At 40.2% G+C, this 21,829-nt stretch overlaps 1 protein-coding gene across 1 annotated transcript; it reads right to left on the reverse strand.

The window, feature by feature from the left end:
- Positions 1-523: 523 nt before the first annotated feature.
- On the reverse strand, positions 524-20,997 carry RAB32 (RAB32, member RAS oncogene family). The gene is made up of 3 exons (XM_032651798.1): positions 20,454-20,997; positions 5,808-6,085; positions 524-1,684 (listed from the first exon to the last, which is right to left on the reverse strand). Exons 1-3 carry the CDS (start codon positions 20,701-20,703, stop codon positions 1,538-1,540), a joined length of 675 nt encoding a protein of 224 aa, XP_032507689.1. The 5' UTR covers positions 20,704-20,997; the 3' UTR covers positions 524-1,537.
- Between the last annotated feature and the right edge of the window lie 832 nt (positions 20,998-21,829).

Consider the following 21,829-nt stretch of genomic DNA (forward strand, 5'->3'; position numbering starts at 1 on the left):
TTTTTAAAAACTTAAGAGGGCTGTATTAATTAAATTAGTATTACTTAAATCAGGGTCTGCTTTCTATTCCTTGGCCTCAGGAAAATGATTCTACAGAGAATACATGTCCGAAGAGGTTAAAGAGTTGATTTACTTAAATATATAACACACAAACACATCTGATTCCTAGCCAAGGCTCAGGTTTAACATGAGAAGGGCAAGCTACATTTTATAGCCCATGATAGTTACTACTTATTCTCAGAGTTCACCTGTGAGAGCAAATGCAATTTGCTAGTCTTTTTTTTTTTTAATAGGATTTCCAGTCTTTTTTTTTCCTCCTGCTCAATAAATGTACAGATATTTCCTATCCAAGTTCATACTTAATGTACAAGACCTCATTTTGCATTATCTTTGGTATGTCACAGATACTTTTAAATTTCCTTTGAAAGGGACAAGTTGGACCTTTCACATGATATCATTAACCCGCTTAAAAATAAAAGGCAAAAGTGAACAGACACATATTACCTTTCTAGAACTACATGAATTCAAAACAAAAGTTGCAGTCAAAATATTTATTCTTTTCCTTAATTGGGTTAAATGACAATACAAATACTGTGAGCCTGCTTTGTTTCTCACGTACTACACTTTAAATGTTCAAAACTTTGTATAAAACCACACATGACCTAATTTCTTTCACAATGCCTACTATAGAAACCTCGATCTAATTGTATATGTTTTGAAATAAATTCTCTCCTTAACCATTATTATTACAGATTTGAAAAGGCTAGTTACAACTGCAACAGTAATATCTATCAGGCTCTTAGTTATAAACAAACACACAGGAAGAAGAAAGGAGAGAAGGGACTAGGGAGAGAAAAGAAGAGATGTTCATTTATATTGTTTCCAACTGGTACCAACCAGATCAGAGTACCACTGTGGTGTGAGTGCTTCCTGAGTCATTAGGAAGGGGATTTTAATGTATTTAAGGGGAATAACCACGTCACACTAGCCAGGACTAGTTAAATCACAATATTTAAGGATAACAATTTTACATGAAGTACCAAAGTTTTGACTAGAAAAATAAATTGCTAAACAGAAACTTCCAGCTTTCTGTGGCTAAGAGGGTCTAAAAGCCTCCCTCGAACTTGAGGATAGGATACAGGAGACAAAAATACAGACTCATGAAACTACAGTGAGGCGGCAGGGAAAGTTTATTACCAGCCCAGTGTTCACAATGAAAGCCACAACTTCCAAGTCTTAACAAATCCTGAAGAACTGTCATTTTAAAAGATGTTAAAAAGAACATAAACATTATCCTGAATATGATGGCAACAACAACCGAAGCCTAAGTGTTCACAAGTGAAGGGGCAGAGCCACTGGCAGGACTCCTTCACCAGTGTCCCCTTTCATCACAGGCTCCCAGGGGTGCCATCCTTGTTATTTTAAGGCACAGCCCTGAAGATTCACAGAGCAGCATATCCACCATCCATGATCCCGTCTCAGGAATTTGCTTCCAACCGAATCAGGCTGCATCCACAGGAGAGAAGCAGACGCTGAGTCAGCAACACTGGGATTTGTTCTCTTTTTTCACGGTCTCCTCATCCAGTTTAATTCTGCCGTCGTTTTCCTCATTAGGGAAGCTTTGGTGGTTGGCAAGAATGTTCTCCACTAGGAACCGGGATGCTTCATCTATGTTTATGTTATCCTGTAGTGCGAAACAACCAGGATCAATTCTCACGATCAATATTCTTAGAGGAAAGCATTAGAGTATTACCAGGAACTAGGAAAGTTGGTCAGAGGGGGCATTATAAGTACGCCAGCTCCATCTCCTGCTCCAATACTGAAGTGTTTGCTAAGAGTTCAATGTTACTGAGTAATGTGACTGAGACACTCTTCTTTTTACAAAGGATCACTCTTTCTGATGTTCTCGTTTTTGTGTGTGTGTGTGGTACGCGGGCCTCTCACTGCTGTGGCCTCTCCCGCTGCGGAGCACAGGCTCCGGACGCGCAGGCTCAGCGGCCATGGCTCACGGGCCCAGCCACTCCATGGCATGTGGGATCTTCCCAGACCGGGGCACGAACCCGTGTCCCCTGCATCGGCAGGCGGACTCTCAACCACTGCGCCACCAGGGAAGCCCTTATGTTCTGTTTTTTAATGTTTTAAACTTTTGCCACTGAGGTCCAATGAACTATCTCCAAGGTAAATGAGTCTTCATCCTGCTGCAAGTTGCCAGCCACATAAATGAAAGCACAGAGATAAAAAAGAATGTTGTGGGTGTGATGCCCGTTAAGGATGCTCTAAGGAATCACCAGCTATCACAACGTTTGTGTGACTGATTCATAAGCTGTCATTAAATACATGATATGTAACATATAGCAAAAACTGTGCTTCTTTTTAAAAGTATTTAACTTTTCCTTTTAAAATAATTTCAGATTTACAGAAACGTTGTAAAAGTAGTAAAAATTCCTATATGTTCTTCACCCATATTCCTCAGACATTAACATCTTAGGTAACCAGAGTATAACTATCAAAATCCAGAAATTAGATGACAGAACTGTGCCAGCATTACTCTATCAACCCTGTTCGAATTTCATCAGCTGTCTCACCATCCTGTTTCTGATGCAGGTGAGCATCAGATGCATTTCGCAATCTGTCCCCTTGGTCTCCTTGAATCTGGAACAGGTCCTCAGTCTCCTTGCCTTTCATGACCTTGACACTCTTGGAGAGTCCTGGCCAGAGACTATCCCTCAGTTTGGATCTGTCTGATGTTTCCTTATCATTAAATTCAAGTCACGCATTGTTGGCAGGAATAAGACATACATGATGTGCCCTCTTCAGTGTATGAGGAGGCATACTTGCTTGAAGTCATGTCTGCCAGGTTTCTCCACTGAAGAGCTACTATTTTTCACTTTGTCCTCAATACAAATATGTAAATATCCTGTTTTTCACCATACCTTTCCCTACTCATTGTGGTATCAATTAATTTTTCCCTAGAACAATTATTACTGTTGTGTTTAATGGTGACTTTCTATTTCCATCATTCCTTCTCCATTTATGATTTGGAATTCTACTGTTAGGAAGAGCTTTCTCTTCTCTCCCATTTATTCATTTGTTTTTTCATATCATGGATTATTATTTTATTTTGTGTATTAAGTCCATTACAATAATTATTTTGTTGCTCCAATTGTCTTAGGTTTTGGAGCTCCTATAAGCAGGCTCCTGGGTCTTTTTGACGCATCTCCATCACTTGGTGAGCGTTTCCTTAGCTTCCGGCACCACAAAATATCTCAGGCACATCTTTACTGTCCTTGTCCTACTAGTCCTGAAATCAGTCATTTCTCCAGGGAGACTCAGTTCTTTTTATTGGATAACAGTATTTAAAAACCACATTCTAAGGACTTGCAAAGCTCACTGGTTCTGTGCTGTCATTGCTTCTAATCCTCTTCAGCAGACACACCTAGTAAATATGTATGTATCCATACACATATTGGTATCTGCTTCTATGTTTAGCTGTTTACACATATACGTATGTGTACATGTGTGTGTATATACATATACACATTAATGCAGAATTTATATATGTGTGTGTGTATATATATACATATATATTGACTTTTCCAATTCCAATCCGATACCGCGAGGTTCATTCTAGCCTTCTCCCTTATTTGTTATACCTTTCTCAGAGAGTGAGAACTCTGCAAGACCTCTGCTATTTATTCAGGTATCTTTTCTAGCACCAACACAAACTTTTTTTTACCTCCACTCCCAAGATAAGCATTAACTTTAATTAAAGTATTGATCTTTAAATGCCCAAATGTCCCTCAGTCCCCACCATCCCCATTATACCAAATAATTATAATCTTCTCTTATTGCATTTAATTGTTATTGATTAGGAACAGAAAGTCCCACATTGTAATTAGTCACACATTCTCATATTGGAAATCCATTATTTTCCATAAAGGTGAAAAGATGAAGCTCATGAATTCAAACTTGCCTTTTGGCTGTGTTTGTATCAGAATTCAGATCACTGGTATTCTAGCAGAAAATCAGATTTGAAGTTAGCTGCTGGCCAGCTCAGAAGCATAGGTATTAGTGACACTTGGGCAGTACTTTAAGCCTTGACTACAATTTTTAACAAAAATTTTATATTACTGTTACTCTCTTGAAATACTCCTGGTTTACCACTAAGGAAATTTTGCAGTAGCTGTTTCTAATATATTCGTAGGAAGGCACAGAACATATGAATGTTTCTCTTTTCACCTCTACATGTAACCCTGTCCATAGATATCATGAAGCTGATGACTTATACAGTCTCAGGTGACAGGCCACACGATACTATTGTTTATGAATCTTCCTTCTAGACTCTGGGGAGAAATTTAGATTCATTACCTAAATGATTAATTCAAATAAAACCAGAAGAGGAAATTTTATCTGTAATATATTCATCTTCTCCACCAAATCTCACGCTCTAATAAACACTTACACATACCACTAATTTTTTTCTAACAAAGCTGGGAAGTAAAGCAAATCCCCACAGGTGCAGAGAGCAGACAGAGGGCATGGCTTCCAAAACAAGTGTCTCTATAAAAAGCCTTGCCTTCTGCAATCTCTTCCTTCCTGTTTGGCTAAGTGCTCATGCAGCAACTCTGGTCTCCATCTCTCTTCCACTACTACTTTTTATTTATGAAACTAAATTTTAAGATACTAGAATATATTTGTTTAAACAAATAGCCTTTAGCTTAGGAGTAAACACTTCTGTCTTCAGCAGACACTATTTTTTCCAATGACCCCACCATCACAGTATTTTCAGAGCACTTTTTGTGTAGTCTCCCATAGCTTTGCTTTCATTATTCTGATCATCAGTGGCAGCAAATAATCTTCCACTTTTAGGATGGGTTTCTGGTAAAGCTAAAAGTAACCTGGTAATAAGTAAGTAGGTCATTTGGAGAAACAATGCACTTTTTTTTTTTTTTGATATATACAAGAAATTCACAGAAGGCATACTAAAAGCTGGAACTGTGTTAAGATTATATCAAATTCATGGTTTTGAGTTTGCCATCACAGAATTTTGCTAAGAATTCATCACCCTCTCATGTCTGATTGTTATTGGACCTCTAAAGTGAAACTTCCAGTGCACATAAGCCCGCTCCAGCACAATATTTTGTGCTTGGTATTGTCACCTTTGCTTTCGTGTATATTTAGACTGTTAAGATTTTCAACAGCCAACGTGTTTTTGTTTTTCTTCAAAAAACATTTTATCCAGCTTCCCATAATGGCTGAAAGAAAAAATTCTCACTCTACTATTCATGAAGAAGTATGTCACAAATGTTGATAATTTCCTCTTGTTCAAATTTTCCTACACATTTGATCTAAAACTCTTCAAACATCATCTGAATACATCTTCTCTCTGACCTTTTCAATGTCTGTTAGTCCTGCACATGACTTACATCTTCACTAGGGACAACTATGTCCCAAAGTTTTACTAAGCCTTCTATAAAACTCAAAAATAGTTGTGCTTGACAATATACTTCATACCCCACAAATTCCAGGTACATGAAAAGTACTTCATTTAAGGACTCAAACTCATAGAAAATGTCATTTGTTCTTTGCTCTAATAATAGTCATTTTTATTTTAATGTAAAATCTGCCCTTCTATTCACCTCTCCACTAGCCAATTCTGAAAGCATTCCTGCTGCTGAGTGAAAGAAGCTATAACATATCCATGCTACGCTTCACCTTTTACTAGGTTTCCAACCTGTACTTGAAAGTTACAGGTCAGATTTACGAATTAACAGCAGAGCAGATAACAAACGCACAGCAGACCTCACCTTTGCAGAGGTTTCAAACCATCCAGTGAAGCCATGTTCTTTGCAAAACTGGTCCATCTGGGGAGTATTCTGGCCACTGTCTTTTTTCTGGTCACATTTGTTAGCTAAGAGGACAGCAGGAATAGGGTTGCCGTTTGGAAGATGGACTTTACTATCCAGATCATTTTTCCATTTTAAAACGGCTTCAAACGTGGAACCTCTCGATATATCAAAGACAATGAAAGCACCAACAGCTTCTTTGTAATATACTCGGGTCATGTTGCCAAACCGCTCCTGTCCTAGAAATAAGTATAATAAGAGGTTAAAAACTTATACTTCGGACAGAAGCGATATTTAGTTATAATCCTTTTGACCCTAAGAATAATGCTATAAACACATATCTGTCATTCCATAGCACCATAAACTGGTAGGATTGAGGACATACACACAGAACCACAAACCACAAAGCAGAAGCGGCTGATCATGTGGTCCGAGTACACAGTTACCCAGTTTTATGTTCTGTGCATGTACCCCACGTTCTCCATAAACACCCGAGATGACAGTTCGTAAAGCTACAGAGTCCATCATTTCCCCCTCCACTCTTCTTGGTCTAAGAGAAGAGAGGTACTAAAGGAAAAAAGAAAGTTGGGAGTCGGGGGAAGAGACAAGAATAGAAGAAAATAAGACTTGCAGGAAGGAGATAAGTGTGGTGGGTAAAATGCTAGTCAAAAAGATTAGGACTGAACATGAGATAAAGGAACTCATGTTCTTAACTCCTCTTTCCTTCACATCTCCAGCCAAACCCGCTTTCGATTCAAAATGCAAGACTGCTCTCCTCTAAGAAGGCAGACATGTAAACCCACTATTTTATGGTTTTCCCCTTTAATTTAGAATAGAGGGTGGGGTGCCAAACTAGTAAACGTACAGAAATCCAGAAGTTATAAAGAGCTATTAAGCTCTAGTGGCTTTTGTTTTGTTCATAGAATCACCTATAAATCCCTTCAAATATTTCTTTTTACCAACCATGGTAAAGCATATTCAAGTCTGTATTCATATTAACTTTCTTGTTAAAACATAAGAAAACCAGAAATGTATGTGGCAAGGCATTTTTGAGGAGGACCTTGTGGCTTAGAATATCCCATTTCCTTAGGTTTCAGAGCCAGGATTCGAAGCTCCCTCAGCAGCAGAGCGTGTGCTTTCTAACATCACCATATGTGACAAATCAAAACAGTGCCAATTACACTGTTAAGCAAATGAAAAGTGAAGGCACAAACTGGGAGAAAAAAAATACAGATCCTATATCTGATTTTAAAAATTCGTACTCAGAATATAAAGAGCTCTCAAAACTCCAAAGTAAGATTAAAAAAATTTAATAAAGTAAGCAAAAGATTGGAACAGTTTACCGAAGAATTTATATGATGATAAATAAGCATAAGAAATTATGCTCAAAATTATTAACCATTGGGGAAACGCAAATTTAAACCACAATGAGCTGATCCTTTATTCCCACAACAATGGCTATAATTAAAAAGTCTAACTATACCAAGTGTTGGTGAAGATGTGGAACAACTGGAGCTCTCATATACTGCTGGTAAGAATAATACTTTAAAATAGTTGGGAAACAATTTGATACTTTCTTAAAAATGTAAACATATACCTACCATACAACAAACCCATTCCATTCCTAGGTATTTGCAAACAAAATGAAAAAACACACGTCTATAAAAAGGCATGTTCATGAATGCTCACAGCAGCTTTATTTTTAATAGCCCCAAACTGGAAGCAACCCAAATGTCTATTTACATACTAATGAATAGACTATGGTATACCCATACAATGGGATACAACTCAACAATAGAAAGGAAAGGAACTATGGATACAAGTAACAGCATGGATGAATCTCAAAATAATTATGCTGAGTCAAAAAAGCCAGACCAAGGAGAGAATAGGTAATACTATGAGTCCCTTTATATCAAATTCTAAAAAATCAGAAACTATAGTGATGCAGTAAGAGAAAGCAGATCAATGATTGCCTTGGGCAAGGCAGGAGGATGGATTACAAAAGAGCTATTAGAGCAAATAGCTTTCAGGTGATGAAAATATTTGCAATCTTGATTACAGTGATGTTTCAAAAGGGTATACATATGTCAAAACTTATAAAATTGTACAGTGTACTGTATGTTAACTATACAACAATAAAGTTATAAAAAATAATACCTACCTCATATGGTTAAAGGAAGGGTTAAATGTAAACTGCCTGCCTGGATGTATTTAGGCAAACTATAGCTCATGGCCAAATCCAGCTAAATAAAATTCTAGAGAATAGCCATCCTCATCCGTTCATGTATTATATGCCTGTTTTCACTCTATAATGGCAGAGTTGCATAGTTGCAACAGAGAGTAAATGGCTCACAAAACCTAGAATGATTGCTATCAGGAAGTTTACAGAAAAAAATTTAATGATTTCTGTTCTAGGGGGTTAGGAACAGTCTATACCTTGAACTGGAAGTGGTATATAAAAATTCATGAAGGTATACACTTAAGGTCTCTGCATGTAGGTTATACTTCAAGTTCAGAGTGTAAAAAGCCACATCATAGTAAACACTGAATAACTATTAGCTAAGAATTATCATTAAATGCTCAATAAATGTATTGCACGATGAAAGCCTGAGTATCCTTTTGTAAATCGTGCTGATTACACATGGCAAAGCCTTAAACTGTTAGCTAGTTATGTGTTGTGCCTTGCAGTGGTGAAAAGAGCCTGCAGAGGAAAATGAACTTGAGGAAAGCACAACTGTACTAGAGAATCGGATAGCAAGCGCCCAACAGTCAAGTTACCCCAGGAAATAACTTTCTCTGCCTAAATCAGCCAATTGTCTTTAGAGATCTTTAGGGGTCATCAAAGTCCCACCCAGCTCTCACTTCTGATGTTTTAGGTTTCTATATCATAAATTTAATGCTAAAATGATTTTCTAAAGATTCTGCAATCACCAAATCTAGAAAGCAATGGGGATCATGGCCTAGCACCACAAGGCCAAGTCCATGCATTTGGCTTATTCTCCAAAAGAATAATAAAATATATTTCCTATTCTACTGAGTTCATAATCTCTTTTTTAAAATTCAACAGTAATCCATTAATGCTTCAGAGATATTCTCAAACTGGTAAAAACAAGTAAAAAATTAAGTAGGGAGTGGAGAAGATAAGATGACTTCATTTAAAATAATAATCTTAACATAAAATTAAAGGTTTTTCTCCAGAAACCTAACAAGGTGAAACCTAGATTTAACTATGCTGTTTTAAAGGTTTAAATGCACAGATTTGCTAAGCTCTTTCAGTTGTTAAACTGGAAAGTAAAGTAAACTTTGCTACTAGAGTATGAGTTGCATCCTGTATCTTTGGGTAATTTTAGCTATTCCTTTATTATTGTCTAAAACAAAGGATTCCAGTGGAAAACAAAACTGATGTTCATGAATATTCCATCCTCCTCCACTTCTAAACACACGGAGGAGCACACTTTTCTGACCCCACTAGATCAGTTGTGTCCGTGGACTAGTCCTGGCCGATGAAATGTGAACAGAGGTGTCCCTTGTCCTGCAGCAGCAAGGCTGAACCCCAATTTTGAGATGGTAGGGCCTCTGTTAGCCTGGGTCTTCAAGTGGCTCCAGTGAAAAATCCTCCTCACGTTCCTCACCATCCCTCCCACCTCTGTTCCCCACTGTGGACAAGTAAAAAGCACGAGAAATCATCATTTTAATGTTGTTGACCCCCCCCAACATAACCTAGTCTATCTTGGCTGGTACAACTCCCAAATATATTTTTCTCTCTTCTATCTAGATCTGATCTCAACTAAAAAATATGTATTAGGTTCCTCCTATGTACCAGGCACTGTGCTAGACACTGATGAAAATAATGAAACAGTGAATATGACCTTCAGGATCTCACAGTCTATTTGAGGAAACAGACAAAATGATACCATGATGTGTTGGGTATAATCAGGGATACAAAGAGCATATTATGGTATCAAACAAGGGGATGTTATTCATTGAGGTAAGTGAGTCTTTCTTGAAAGATACATTATCAAGAAATGCCATTCAAATGCTAACTCATCATGGAAATACAGTATCTTCATAAACTTTATTTCCATGCTGTGACTTTCAGGTTGCACGCCCATGGGGATGGCCAGCCTAGTCAAAGCCAAGTTAACTGCTCGAGGCAGTTTCCCAGTAGCTCTGAGTCATCCTCAGGAGAAACGCGAATTCTCCTACTCCCCCTTTCACAGCACATCAGAAGTCAGCCCTTCCTAGGTTCAAAGAAGGGCTAAGGATCAAACTAATGGGAAAGACTTTCACATCCAAACTAGAATTGCATTAGAATTCCATAAACTCTTAGATTTTTTTTTTTAATTTTAGAAAAGAAAATAAAAAATACTCTGAGGGGGCAGCCAATCAACCATTTTAAGTTTAGCCTGAGAAATCTTTATTATTCTAGGATTCTACTTTCCGGAAATACATATATAAAAGCAGGAGATTTCTGCCATGCTGAATGCTCCTGGATTGTGCCCTGTGACGGGAGCGGACTGGGTAGAAGGAGAAGTCTAGAGTTATTAAATGTAAAGACAGCGGCACGTGTTTTGTTTCATGGCGTGTGTGTATAGAGTTAAAGCGTATAGCAATATGGAAACTCAGCAGAACCTGGGAGACCTTCCTCTCACTAGGTCTGCAGAAGTAGTTCAGACAGGGTGGGGAGAATGCTAAGCAACACCACCTTCTGTGACCAGAGCTGTAATCTTCTCTTACAGGAATGGGAGGGACCACTTTACGCTTTCCCGACAAAACACTGTAACGGACAATACTGTAACTGGAAGATGACACTCCAGATCATCTAGTCCAACCTCTCTTATTTTATAGATGAGAAAATAAAATCCCAGGGAGATGACATTACTCAAATTTCTTAGGTTGACTTGTTATCAAATGTACTGTCTGATCTGTTACCCAAGTATTTTCTGGAGTATATATTGCTCCACATGGCCCTGTGTTTCCAAACAGATTCAAGGTACGATGAGCCTGGGAGTGACCTTCCGTAAGGACAGCACAGCCCTGCTACAAAAGTTACAGCCTTGCTCTATGTCCCCTAGTGCTTTACCACAGCAGATAAGGAAGTGCCCCACTGCTGACTGCATTAGTTATGCTGATTCTAGGGACAGGGTTTTTCATCCATACTGCTGTGGACACATTGCCTGAATATTCCAAATGGCTCTGAAATGCGTTATCCTTTAAAAGGATGTGTTACTTCCTTCTCTAGAAGAAGGAACCCTGATTATAGCTAGATAGCTTGGCAATGAGAAAGGGAAAAAAAGAGCACAGTGCTAGTCATCTAGGCTCGAAGACATTTAAAAATGCACGACTTTGTACATACTGAAATGGATGACCTGTAAGGTATATATGCTGGCAAAAGGATTAAAATGCTTATCTAGTATTTGGAGTATCCAACACTAATGGCTTTGAAAAGGAGTTGAGATAATTTAATACATTTCCAGGAATACATATTCCAATCAAGGAAAAAAACCCCACAAAACAGTGTACCTTATCTCTTTATAGCGCATGCAAATTTTCAAAAGGGAAGTATTTCCTCTCTGATTTGAAAAGTACTGCATTTTGAACTGCTATCAGAAACACACGCCAGAGATGCTTTCTCTTATGATTTTAATCCCTGGTTTTATTTTTTTAAACATTTGTCTCAATATTTTATGTTCATGCCCCCATTTGATAGATAATCTAAATGTCTCTTAATGTTATTTGAAACTCAAAATATAAATTACACAATGAAAAATAAATCTGAGCAACAGGACAATTAGTGCTTAGCTTTTCAAGTACAAATGCTTATGTTTTCCCACCTACTAAGAATTATTGAGCTACATATTCTTGCTCAAGGTGACTGGGAGAAAATGTATAGTTTCTAGTTAGTGCATATAAAGTCCTTTAAAAACAAATCCTTAAAATTCAGTGTGCATTTCAGAGATGAAGCGCTTCTAACAAGCTTGTGTGGGTGGTGGGTAATAGATCAAGACCCAGTCAAAATTTAATTTAAGTCCAGTCATTGGTTCTAGAAGGATAATTATCTATCCACTAAAAATTTTTACAGCTTGATACAAGTAATAATGTGATGCCATAATGGGTCTTGGGTTTTATATGTAAGAGGTTACAATTTGTAGTCACATAGGTTGTTGTTATTTTTTAGGGCATCTAGTTAATGACTCATTATACTACTACTTTATAAAGCCCTTATAAACGTGCCCCAGCATTACACTTAAATATCTAACATGCTAAAACTATAGGTATTGTTAGAAGAAAAAAACACTTTCTTACATTAAAGAACTACCATAATACTGACCAATAAAACAATGTAACTAAAAAGAGACCATATTGCTAGTTGCCCATTTCCCCCCGACTGGCTTATGCAATTTTCCACACAACAAGTGGCTGTATTCTCCACAGATAAAACAAGTCTAAAAGCTAATGCATCAAATTAGCACCATATGAGTTTGGATTTGATATGTACTGAATTTCATATTTTAATATTGTACCATGAAGAAGGTAAAGGGAGTCACATGATTTTACACAATACCATTCATTTGTCTGGTTTTCCTTTTTATCATGTGTAGATGAGAGGGAGATAATATAACATGACAATGAAACCTCTGGAATGAAAAATATCTGGATCCATGCCCTAACTCCGCAAGTTACAGGTGTACAGACCTCAGGAAAATCCCTTAATCTTCCTGAGTCTCAGTTTACTCAACTGTAAACTGAGAATCATTCTCATTTCTCCAGATTATCATAAGTATAAATGAGAATAAAAGTAAACCGAATGACAGTGACTATAAAACAGCCTTTAATAAATGTTAACTGTTATTATGTGAGAGGGTCAAATACCAAAATTTCCTAACTCTGGGATTCTATCCTTACATTTGGAAATATATTTCCACTTGGAAAAATAAGCTTTACAGGGGAAGAGGCAAAGCTGCCATTTAAATCATGTAGTACAAAGCACCATTTTTGCTCATACCACATTCTGTCAAGCAAAAGAGTAACAAAACTGAATAAAGAAAAAAATTTTAAATACCTAAACTAAAAGGAACACAAACTCCTTTTGAGATGGTAGCAGTATCACTAAGTAGTCTTCAAAATTACCTATTCCCAAATACACGCCAGTTCAGAGTCTGGATTTTTCTTTTTGCTAATTTGAAATGAGCAGCCTTCTGTGGTATTTAGGTCCCAGTGTAAGGTCTGTTTTTATTCAACTATTTACATCTTCTGTGGTGACTATGAAAATAACACCTGACTTTAATCAATTTAAAGGAAGGGGAAAAAAATCAAAATATCTTTTTGGTTTGTGTCCAAAGTCATAATAGTTTTAGAAGTTTGAGGTATCAGCTTTTTCCTTTCTTAAGCATTAAATGAGAGCAAGACATGTGCCACCTCTGTCCTGTAATTTCTCGTCTCCTTACATCACCTCTTGAGGAGCAGGTGATATGAAACAGACAGGAGCGTAAGGGTCAGGGAAGGTGAGTGTGAAGGAGCCCGGGGAACAGCAGGCCTGCTCCGTGGAGCGCAGTGGGAGGGCAAGTCTGTTGGCAGCATGCAGCAGCGCCAGGACAGAACAACTGCTCTCAACTTCAGTATAAATCAGACTACCCATGGTGCTTGGCCAATCACACATTTCCAGGCCCTACCTCTAGGAATTCTGATTTGGTAAGCATGGAGGATCGCTAGTTGCCTCTCCGATATCCCTTCACAGAATTTTATTTGGGAAAGCAATGTGTCCAATTTAAAAACAAACAGAAAAAGCCCTGGTTTTCTAGCTGCCCTTGCAGCAAGGCATGTGTGTCTGACTGGACCACAAAGACAAAGAATATGGCCAGGGAACAGCTGAGTGGTGAAATGTCAGCTTTGGTCCAGGAAGAATGAATGGTTCTGTTCACCAGCCATGGACTGCTCAACTACAGACTTAGTAGGTGAGAGACTTCTCTCTTGTTAAACCATGATGTTTGGGGATGTCTGACAGACGAAGCCAATTCTGCTTAGAGCTGATGCTAAGGCATCTGCATTTTAGGCACCTCAGATGAGTCTGACGGAGGAGGTACCATCTAATCACACTAAAAACCCCAATATATTCAGCTTAACTTCAAAGCAATCAAAAATCACTACGGGAGATGCTTAAGGAAAATATCTGGGTAGAAGTGAGTGAAAAGAAGGGGGAAGAAGAGAATGTAAGATCATCTGTCAATTGGAAAGACCAACAGAGAGCCTTAAAGTCCTGCTATCCATTTATTTTTATGCGGTTTGTCTCTCTCAAAATAAGAGTGAAGAAATCGTATGTTTCTGGCATCGATTGCAAAAAGTGCAAAAAGCTCTTTTGAAAATGTAATTGAGAATTCTAAAGCAACTTTTTCTTGATCGTTTGTCTCACCCTTCAGAAATCTCCCCACATATGTCAGCACTTTTTTCACCATCCAAGAGAAGATCTCTACAACCATAATACAACTTAAACTTGTCAACTTAGCCCACTCTCTATTACTTAAGTGTTGATTAAATGTGAAATCCTCACTATTTTGAGGATACGCTATTCTTGGCCTCCAAGTCAAAGGCCTTCAAAGTTTTCTTCTTTGGAAGAGTACTTTCTCTCATCTCTCAATCTATTTTAATAAGTGCTTAGAAATATGTATTAATCAGGTTTTTTATTTTCTATATTTTAGGATGCTTTCACATCTTGGGGCCTTGCGGACCAGGGGAGGGACTGCCCCTCTTAGGGTTAGCTAGTTCTTAGAGAGAGCAAACAACTTGCTGAGAGCATGTCTTTGATATGCAAACCAACCAATCCTGAGTCCTTATCCTCTACCCACTTTCTTTTTCCAGGCTCCTGCAGTCCAGGACATTATCCTCCTGCCCTGAATCACCCCGTGGCCGGGTACTAGACAACTAGGGAGCATCCCTATAGCCCAGAACAAACTCAGTCTCTCTAACTATCCAATCCTAAGCTTGCTCAGCCTGCCTACACTGCCTTGTCCTTTCCTTCCTGCAAAAACCACAGTAAAGGCTCAGCCCTTGCTTTGCTTTCTCCGAGCTCCTTCTGCCTCCTGAATGACCCTGGTGCTTCCCTACACGGTCCTGCATGGTGTGGCATGGTCCCTCCTCTTGGGAACTATGAGTAACAAACTATTTCTTTCAATGGCAATTGTCTCCTGATGTGTTGGTCTCATCACACTTGAATAAAAACAAAATCTTGAGTACAATTTAAAAGGGAATAAGAATCATTAAAATTTATATATCAAAAGCTTAAGAAAGTTGGAAGGTCAGGATAACATATACATGACCGATCAAATTTCTCCTAAAATATATCTGAAAATAACATTGCAGCCCTGGAATAACACATGGCATTCAGGCTCAATCCATGAGATCAGAGTAGACCTGACAAATATCTGTAATTGTTACCTTGCTTTTCCAGGGTGTGCTCTGCAACCATATACCAATAAAAGAGCTTTGTTAACTTCAGAGAAGTCCACAGTTTGGAAACAGTCTTTCAAAATGTACAAAATAAAGTGATGCAGCCAATCAAAAAGTGTCTGCTTTGGAAGCAGTATGCTTCATAATTAAGTATAAGAACTGGAAATTCTGGATTGATGACATAAAGAGACGGTAATTATTCAAATATGAGTCATATGCTCTAAAACAGGGATGACCAGAACATTTGCAAATTTAGAGAACAGTTAACGCTACTGTTTTGAATCCAGTGAACCAAAAATCCACTGTGCTATTTGACAGAGACATGAGTCCTGTCTCTGTACGGTGCCATGCCGTGGATTACCTGTGTTTTCTTGGTCAACTTACCAAACCTCCCTGTATTTACACCATGGGGTCTCTGAAAGCCTATAATGCAGCTCAAACAATAGAATGATTAGGCAAATGGCTGGCAGCCAAGTACTTCTTATCAGCACTTGGCTGTCCCTACCTCTAACCTCAGCACCTTTTAGCTTACTTGGACTAATTGAGGCAACTAAGAATGGTAACATACTCAAAAGGAGGAAAGGCAACAGGCATATCATTATCAGGGGAATTTTCATGTGCGATAACACAAATATGTTGTTATGTTGAAACTCCTGTTGCCTGGGCAATTGTGAAAGCACACTCCATACTGGGGCACCCAAAGCTGTGTCAGGACTCACGAACTGAGGAAGATTTGAAGATGTAAAATGGGACAGTAGGCTTTGCTTGTAATTCAGCACAGAAATTGAGCCAGAGTAAGGCTGAAGATGGCAAGATTGTACGGGTCAGATGTAATAAGGATTTTCTTTAATTCCTTTAAATGAGTTATTAAGCAATCGGCCCCCAATAAGCCCTAAGACAGTTACTGTAGTACTAAGACAAAGACTACAAATAAGAGACTAATTCCTCAAAGCACCACTTCTTCATATTTAGGAAAAAAACCTTGAATATTAATACTCCCTGACTGACAGATACTCTGAAGGTCAAGAAAGCATCAGAAATAATATTCCAGACTCTTGCTCATGAAGAGTTGGAGGGTTATCAAAGAAGACAAGAAGAGATCACTAGATATAGTAATTGGCAATATGCAAGAGAGAACAAGAAAGACACGATCAACATTCTATTTTCAGATGTGAATCAAAAAACAAAAGTGAATCTAACTGTGGTTTATATAATTTATAACGTCTTCCAAGCATGCATTTTATGCTTTGGTAAACAATATTTACATGAATTCAGAATACGTTGGTCCTGATTTGTTCATTGGCCCAAAGGTGTATTACTCAGATATGTATAAAGAAATTTTGATCCTTAAAAGTGAAGGGTGGCAGAATAGCCCACCCCACAAAATGCCACTTTGGCATAAGAATTATTTGAACTAAAGGCACTTGAAAAACAGCAAGTGCACGAAGGGTGCTCTAATCTCCCCTTCTTCTTCCTTAAATGGGGAGATAAAACTCCCACGTGAAAGATGTCCTCCCTATACCGGAAGGAAGGAAACATTCTCATCACCAGAGATGGGGAGTCAAGCTGAGAGAATTCTATAGAAACAGATCTTGTTAAAATAACTCTTATCTTCCTTTAGCCTCCCATAGAGTTTGGTTATTTTTCTACAATTGCCTCTCTTTGTTCAACCTAGTATAAAAGCATTTATACTAGGTTGAACTTTTTGGGGTCTTCCTTTCCTTATAAAGGCTCCTGTGTCACGTAAAGCTTATATTAAATAAATTTCTGCTATTAATCTGTCTTACATTAATTCTCAGGCCCAGTTGAAAGCTCTAGGAGGGCAGAGATAAAATTCTGCCTCCTCTACAAAAACAGTGAATACATGAAGAGTGAATTAGATTAGATTAGATTAGATCTAAATGGACAAACTTAAGAAAAAAGAGAGATTTAGCCTCGACCAGCCATTCAACCTACCTGGAAAATTCTACAGTTGCTAACAGGCTTATAATAAGTAGTGGGCCAAATACTAATTCATCTATAATACATGTTAAAAGGAAGGTCAGATGCTGCATCCTAATTCAGTATGCATTAGGTAACCTCTCTTCAAAATCTTATCAAAGACTTCACTATTTTAGTATATTTCAGTATGTATTGAGCAGCAGTCTTAAAGCAGATATAAAGTAAAAGACAGCAATTGCCTAACACAAAAGTTATATTAAATTGCATCTATATTTTAAAGCTACATTCATTTGATGTAATAAGGGTTTGTAAGGCCTGTACCCAAGAGTCACTACGGTTCTCAATTTGAAGAGTTTAGCTTAAACTGCCTGGCCACATTTACAGAAAACATTTGGATAACTCCTGCCTCTCACACTTGCCAAAGCTTTCAAGTATAGAGACTTGACATAATTTCTTTAGCACCTTTCCCATCTCTAAAGCAACAGCAAAAAAGCTACATAGTAATAACACCACACCTCAAGTTAGTCATATCAAGTGGCCAGCTCCACCTACTATTTTGCCATCAAGGACTATTTCCCTCCTTTGAGAATTAAACATGATTCAACTTTGTTACTACATAAGGCAAATATGTTTAGCCATGGGGAACTTTTTGGAGTGACCTTCAATTTGCCTTCATTACACCATTACTACTTAATTCAAATGGTATGAGCTAGGATTCACTAGTAGCTCAAATATTCAAACCAAACCTAGTTAATGATGTAGCTCCCTAAACCTTAAGTTAAAGCCACAATATTTTTGCTCTTAGTTTCCTTACATATTAACACTGAAAACCTTATTTAAAAGATGAGCCTAATAATTTCCAATTATCTCATAAGTTTACCTCTAATCTTGATAATTGCTGGTGTGTACTTGCTGGATGGAATCCCTTTTGGAGATCTTAAAGGTCTGCTTTCCTTCCTGGAAAAGCTCAAGCTTTGGATTTAGGCAAACGTGCAAGGATATTCCATCTAGGCCTCTATATACCAGAGTCTGGTAAAGACTGACTATGTCCCCTTTCTGGCAAAATAGATCTCTTCAAGAAGGATGAAAAAAGAGGCAATACCCAGGAAGAAAACTCCTACTCATGCTTTTGCTTTCCCAAGTCTCCAAATATAAGCTTTTTTCCTTGAAGCTTAAAAACACAGCTGTGCCGTAAAAATCTTTTATTTACCTGCAGTAGGACCCAAGCATAATTTAATCGCTAAATACCACATTATTTTACATGAAGAATAAGGCAAAGTCAACAATCCTCCGAGGCAGGGATTTAAAATCATCTTCATGGAAATTCACGGCTACACTGAAGATTCCTGCAGAATGACTATCACATGGTAAGGCAACCTTTAGAATCCATGACTTTGCCGAGAAGCAATACTATTATTCATAAGTGCTCTATGAAAAAGCAGGAAGTGTTTCGAAAGAAGCCTCTGGCTTCAAAAGATGACTTTTCAAACGAACTTTTGGTTTTCTGTAACCAACAAAAATAACAACAAAGAGCTGAGCCCAAGGCTGATTATCCCCCTTTCTCTGAGGTGACATACATCTATTTATTCTCATATCCGAAGTAGAGAAGCCTGTTCTTAAATAAATGAGTATGTAAGTTATAATTCTTCAATACCTTCTCGTATGTAATAAGCTGTTGATGACAAGAGCACTACCCAGCAGACAGACCTGTGTCCCTGACTCTGCTACCAGTTGGGTGCCCACACCTACAGGCTTCTGTTATGCAAGCGGAGGATGAAGGACGGTCTCTCCAACCCTGAACATATGCTCCCATCCGACTGCTCTAATGCAGACTGACCTGAACATGGATGATGACTGAACAGGGTAACTCTTGGTACCACTTCCATATTTAAATTTTCCCAAAGTTAACGTCTTTTTCAATGTGCACATCCCACCCACCACACCAGTCAGAGTTCAAGTTTTCATACATTAGAGCAAGGAGGGTATGTACCCTTCAAGCAGGGATATTACGCTCCCAAATGACAACTGAGAGCAAATGCCAGGGAAATAATATATTGCGGTTGGGGAGGCAGGCGTGGGGCTAGGTGCTGGTTTAGGGAGGGAAGAGGAACATAAGCTTTCAAGAGAAACTTTCCCAAATCTTCGCCTGGGTGGCCTGCCCCAGGGATGAGAGCACGTTATATGAAGAATGGGGTTTTGCCCACAAGGAAGTGTCTCAGACCCAAGGTGGGTGATGAAAAACCTTCCGAAAAGGAACCTGGTTTCTAGTCTTGGTTGTGTCACTAACCAGGAGCATCACTTTGGGTAAGTCGTTCAACCACTCTGAACCTCAGTTCTCACCTGTGAAACGTTAAAGCAAATGAGAGGAGCCAGCCCCCTCCCTTCGCTCTTTCTTGTCAAGATTCAGAGTTAAACCTGGGGATAAGATGGGAATAAAGACACAGACCTACTAGAGAATGGACTTGAGGACACGGGGAGGGGGAAGGGTAAGCTGGGACGAAGTGAGAGAGTGGCATGGACATATATACACTACCAAAAGTAAAATAGATAGCTAGTGAGAAGCAGCCGCATAGCACAGGGAGATCAGCTGGGTGCTTTGTGACCACCTAGAGGGGTGGGATAGGGAGGGTGGGAGGGAGACGCAAGAGGGAAGAGATATGGGGACATATGTATATGTATAGCTGATTCACTTTGTTATACAGCAGCAACTAACACACCATTGTAAAGCAATTATACTCCAATAAAGATGTTAAAAAAATAAAATAAATAAACTTGAAAAAGATTCAGAGTTAAAACTTCGGGAAAAGCCCCCATGGCCTTCTCACCTCTGATCAGGTGAGAGCGCCAGAGCACAGGGCCTCCCCTCCATCTCTTAAAAATAAGACAGCTCTCCACACACAGCTGAGGCATCTAACCAGGGTTACTCATTTATGCATTTATTTACCTTGTCCTGCTTTTAAATTATTCGACTACTACTGCCTGTTCCACTGTCCTGATTCCCCTGGAGTCCACGCGACCACATCCCTTTCCATCTTTCTAAGTAGTTTAGTCCCTTTCTTCTAAACTGACACGGGCAGGCGAGTTCGGGCAGAGGACAGAGAAAGAAGAAAGGAGACCGAAAGCAGACTAGCGGCCCCTGGCTCCCGACGGCTGGAAACCCGGCGGGCGCCTCTTGCCCGCCGTGGGGTCCCCGCGCGTCCGCGGCTCGGGCCACACACTTACCCGCGATGTCCCACAGCTGCAGGCGCACCAGCGTCCTGCTGTCCCAGTTGAGGACCTTGAGAGCGAAGTCCACCCCGATGGTGGCCCGGTAGTGCTGGGAGAAGAGCTGGTGGACGTAGCGCTTGATGATGCTGGTCTTGCCCACGCCAAGTTCGCCGATGACCAGCACCTTGAAGAGGTGCTCGCGGGTCTCGGGCACCGTGGCGGCGGCCGCCCCCCGGCCCGGGTCCCCGGCTCCGCCGCCCGCCATGAGCGCTCCGGTCTCGCTCAGCCGGCCGGCCGCTCTCGGCAAGCTCGGGCTACGCGCCGGGGCCCCCGCCCGGCCGCGCCCTCCCCGGACGCCCTGGGAGCCCCCGCCGGCCGTCGAAACTTCCCCGAGGCCGGCTGCTCTCCCCGCCGCGCTGCCGCAGCGCCTGACCGGTCACAGGACCCGGAACCCGCCGCCGCTCGCAGCCCGCGCGGGGCGGGGGAAGGGCCGGGGGCTGGCGTGGCTAGGGAGACCTGGGTGAGGAGGCCTCTGCACGCTGCTGCCTGCGCTCCCGGCGGGCCGGCCCAGAACTCGGGGCACTTCCTCTCCTCGGGCGTCCCCTCCTCGGGGCGGCGCTGAGCTCGGCCGCCCCCTGCTGGCCGCGGGGCAGTCGAGAACCCGGGGCCGACGGCTAGCGTTCCCAGAGCCTCGGTGAGCCCAGGCGGTTCAAGGTCAGGCCTCCGAGGCCGGCGGTGAACGCCCCCGGGGCAGAGCGCGGAGGGGTGCCAGGTGGTTGTCCTGGGGGCCGACCCCAGCCTGGAAGGCGCGGGCCTGGGAATCAGCCTCCTTCCCTGGCTCGGCCACGAGGGAGTTTAACACCTGGAGATCATTGTCTTTGATCTCCAGCGGCCCACTTTAGAAGTAAAAAGAGTGGACGGATGACTCTGAACTCGACAAAGGACTGAAAACGCTTTTGTATAAACGAACGAGTGAGTCTGAGGAAGAAGACACAAGGTCTCCAAAACGATCTTGTTTTACTTCCTCAGCAAACCACAAAAGCCTTTTTAAGTGTTCCGGTGGTAGAGACTCTGAGACAGATCCTAGGAATGGACTGAAATACAGTATTGAGGACTTTTATTTAAAAGAAGAAAGACAGGAGGGCTTACGTTTCCTGCCGTGTTTATAAAATGGAGGGCTGCCCTGCATAAGGTTTAGAAACACCTGGAGTTGATAGCCTCTGGTAGCTTCCTTAAATAAACTAAAGTGGCTGCTCACCCTGTCCTCACTCTGACAATCATTGAAAAATGTTTTTTCAGAAGTGAAGAAGTTTTAAAATTTAGAAGTCAAGGTGGGAGTAAAACCTTCAATAGAATAGCTACTGAAAAATCGTGGATATGTCTCTAAGGAC

This window comes from Phocoena sinus, chromosome 12, assembly GCF_008692025.1.
Source record: "Phocoena sinus isolate mPhoSin1 chromosome 12, mPhoSin1.pri, whole genome shotgun sequence".
Taxonomy (NCBI): Eukaryota; Metazoa; Chordata; class Mammalia; order Artiodactyla; family Phocoenidae; genus Phocoena; species Phocoena sinus.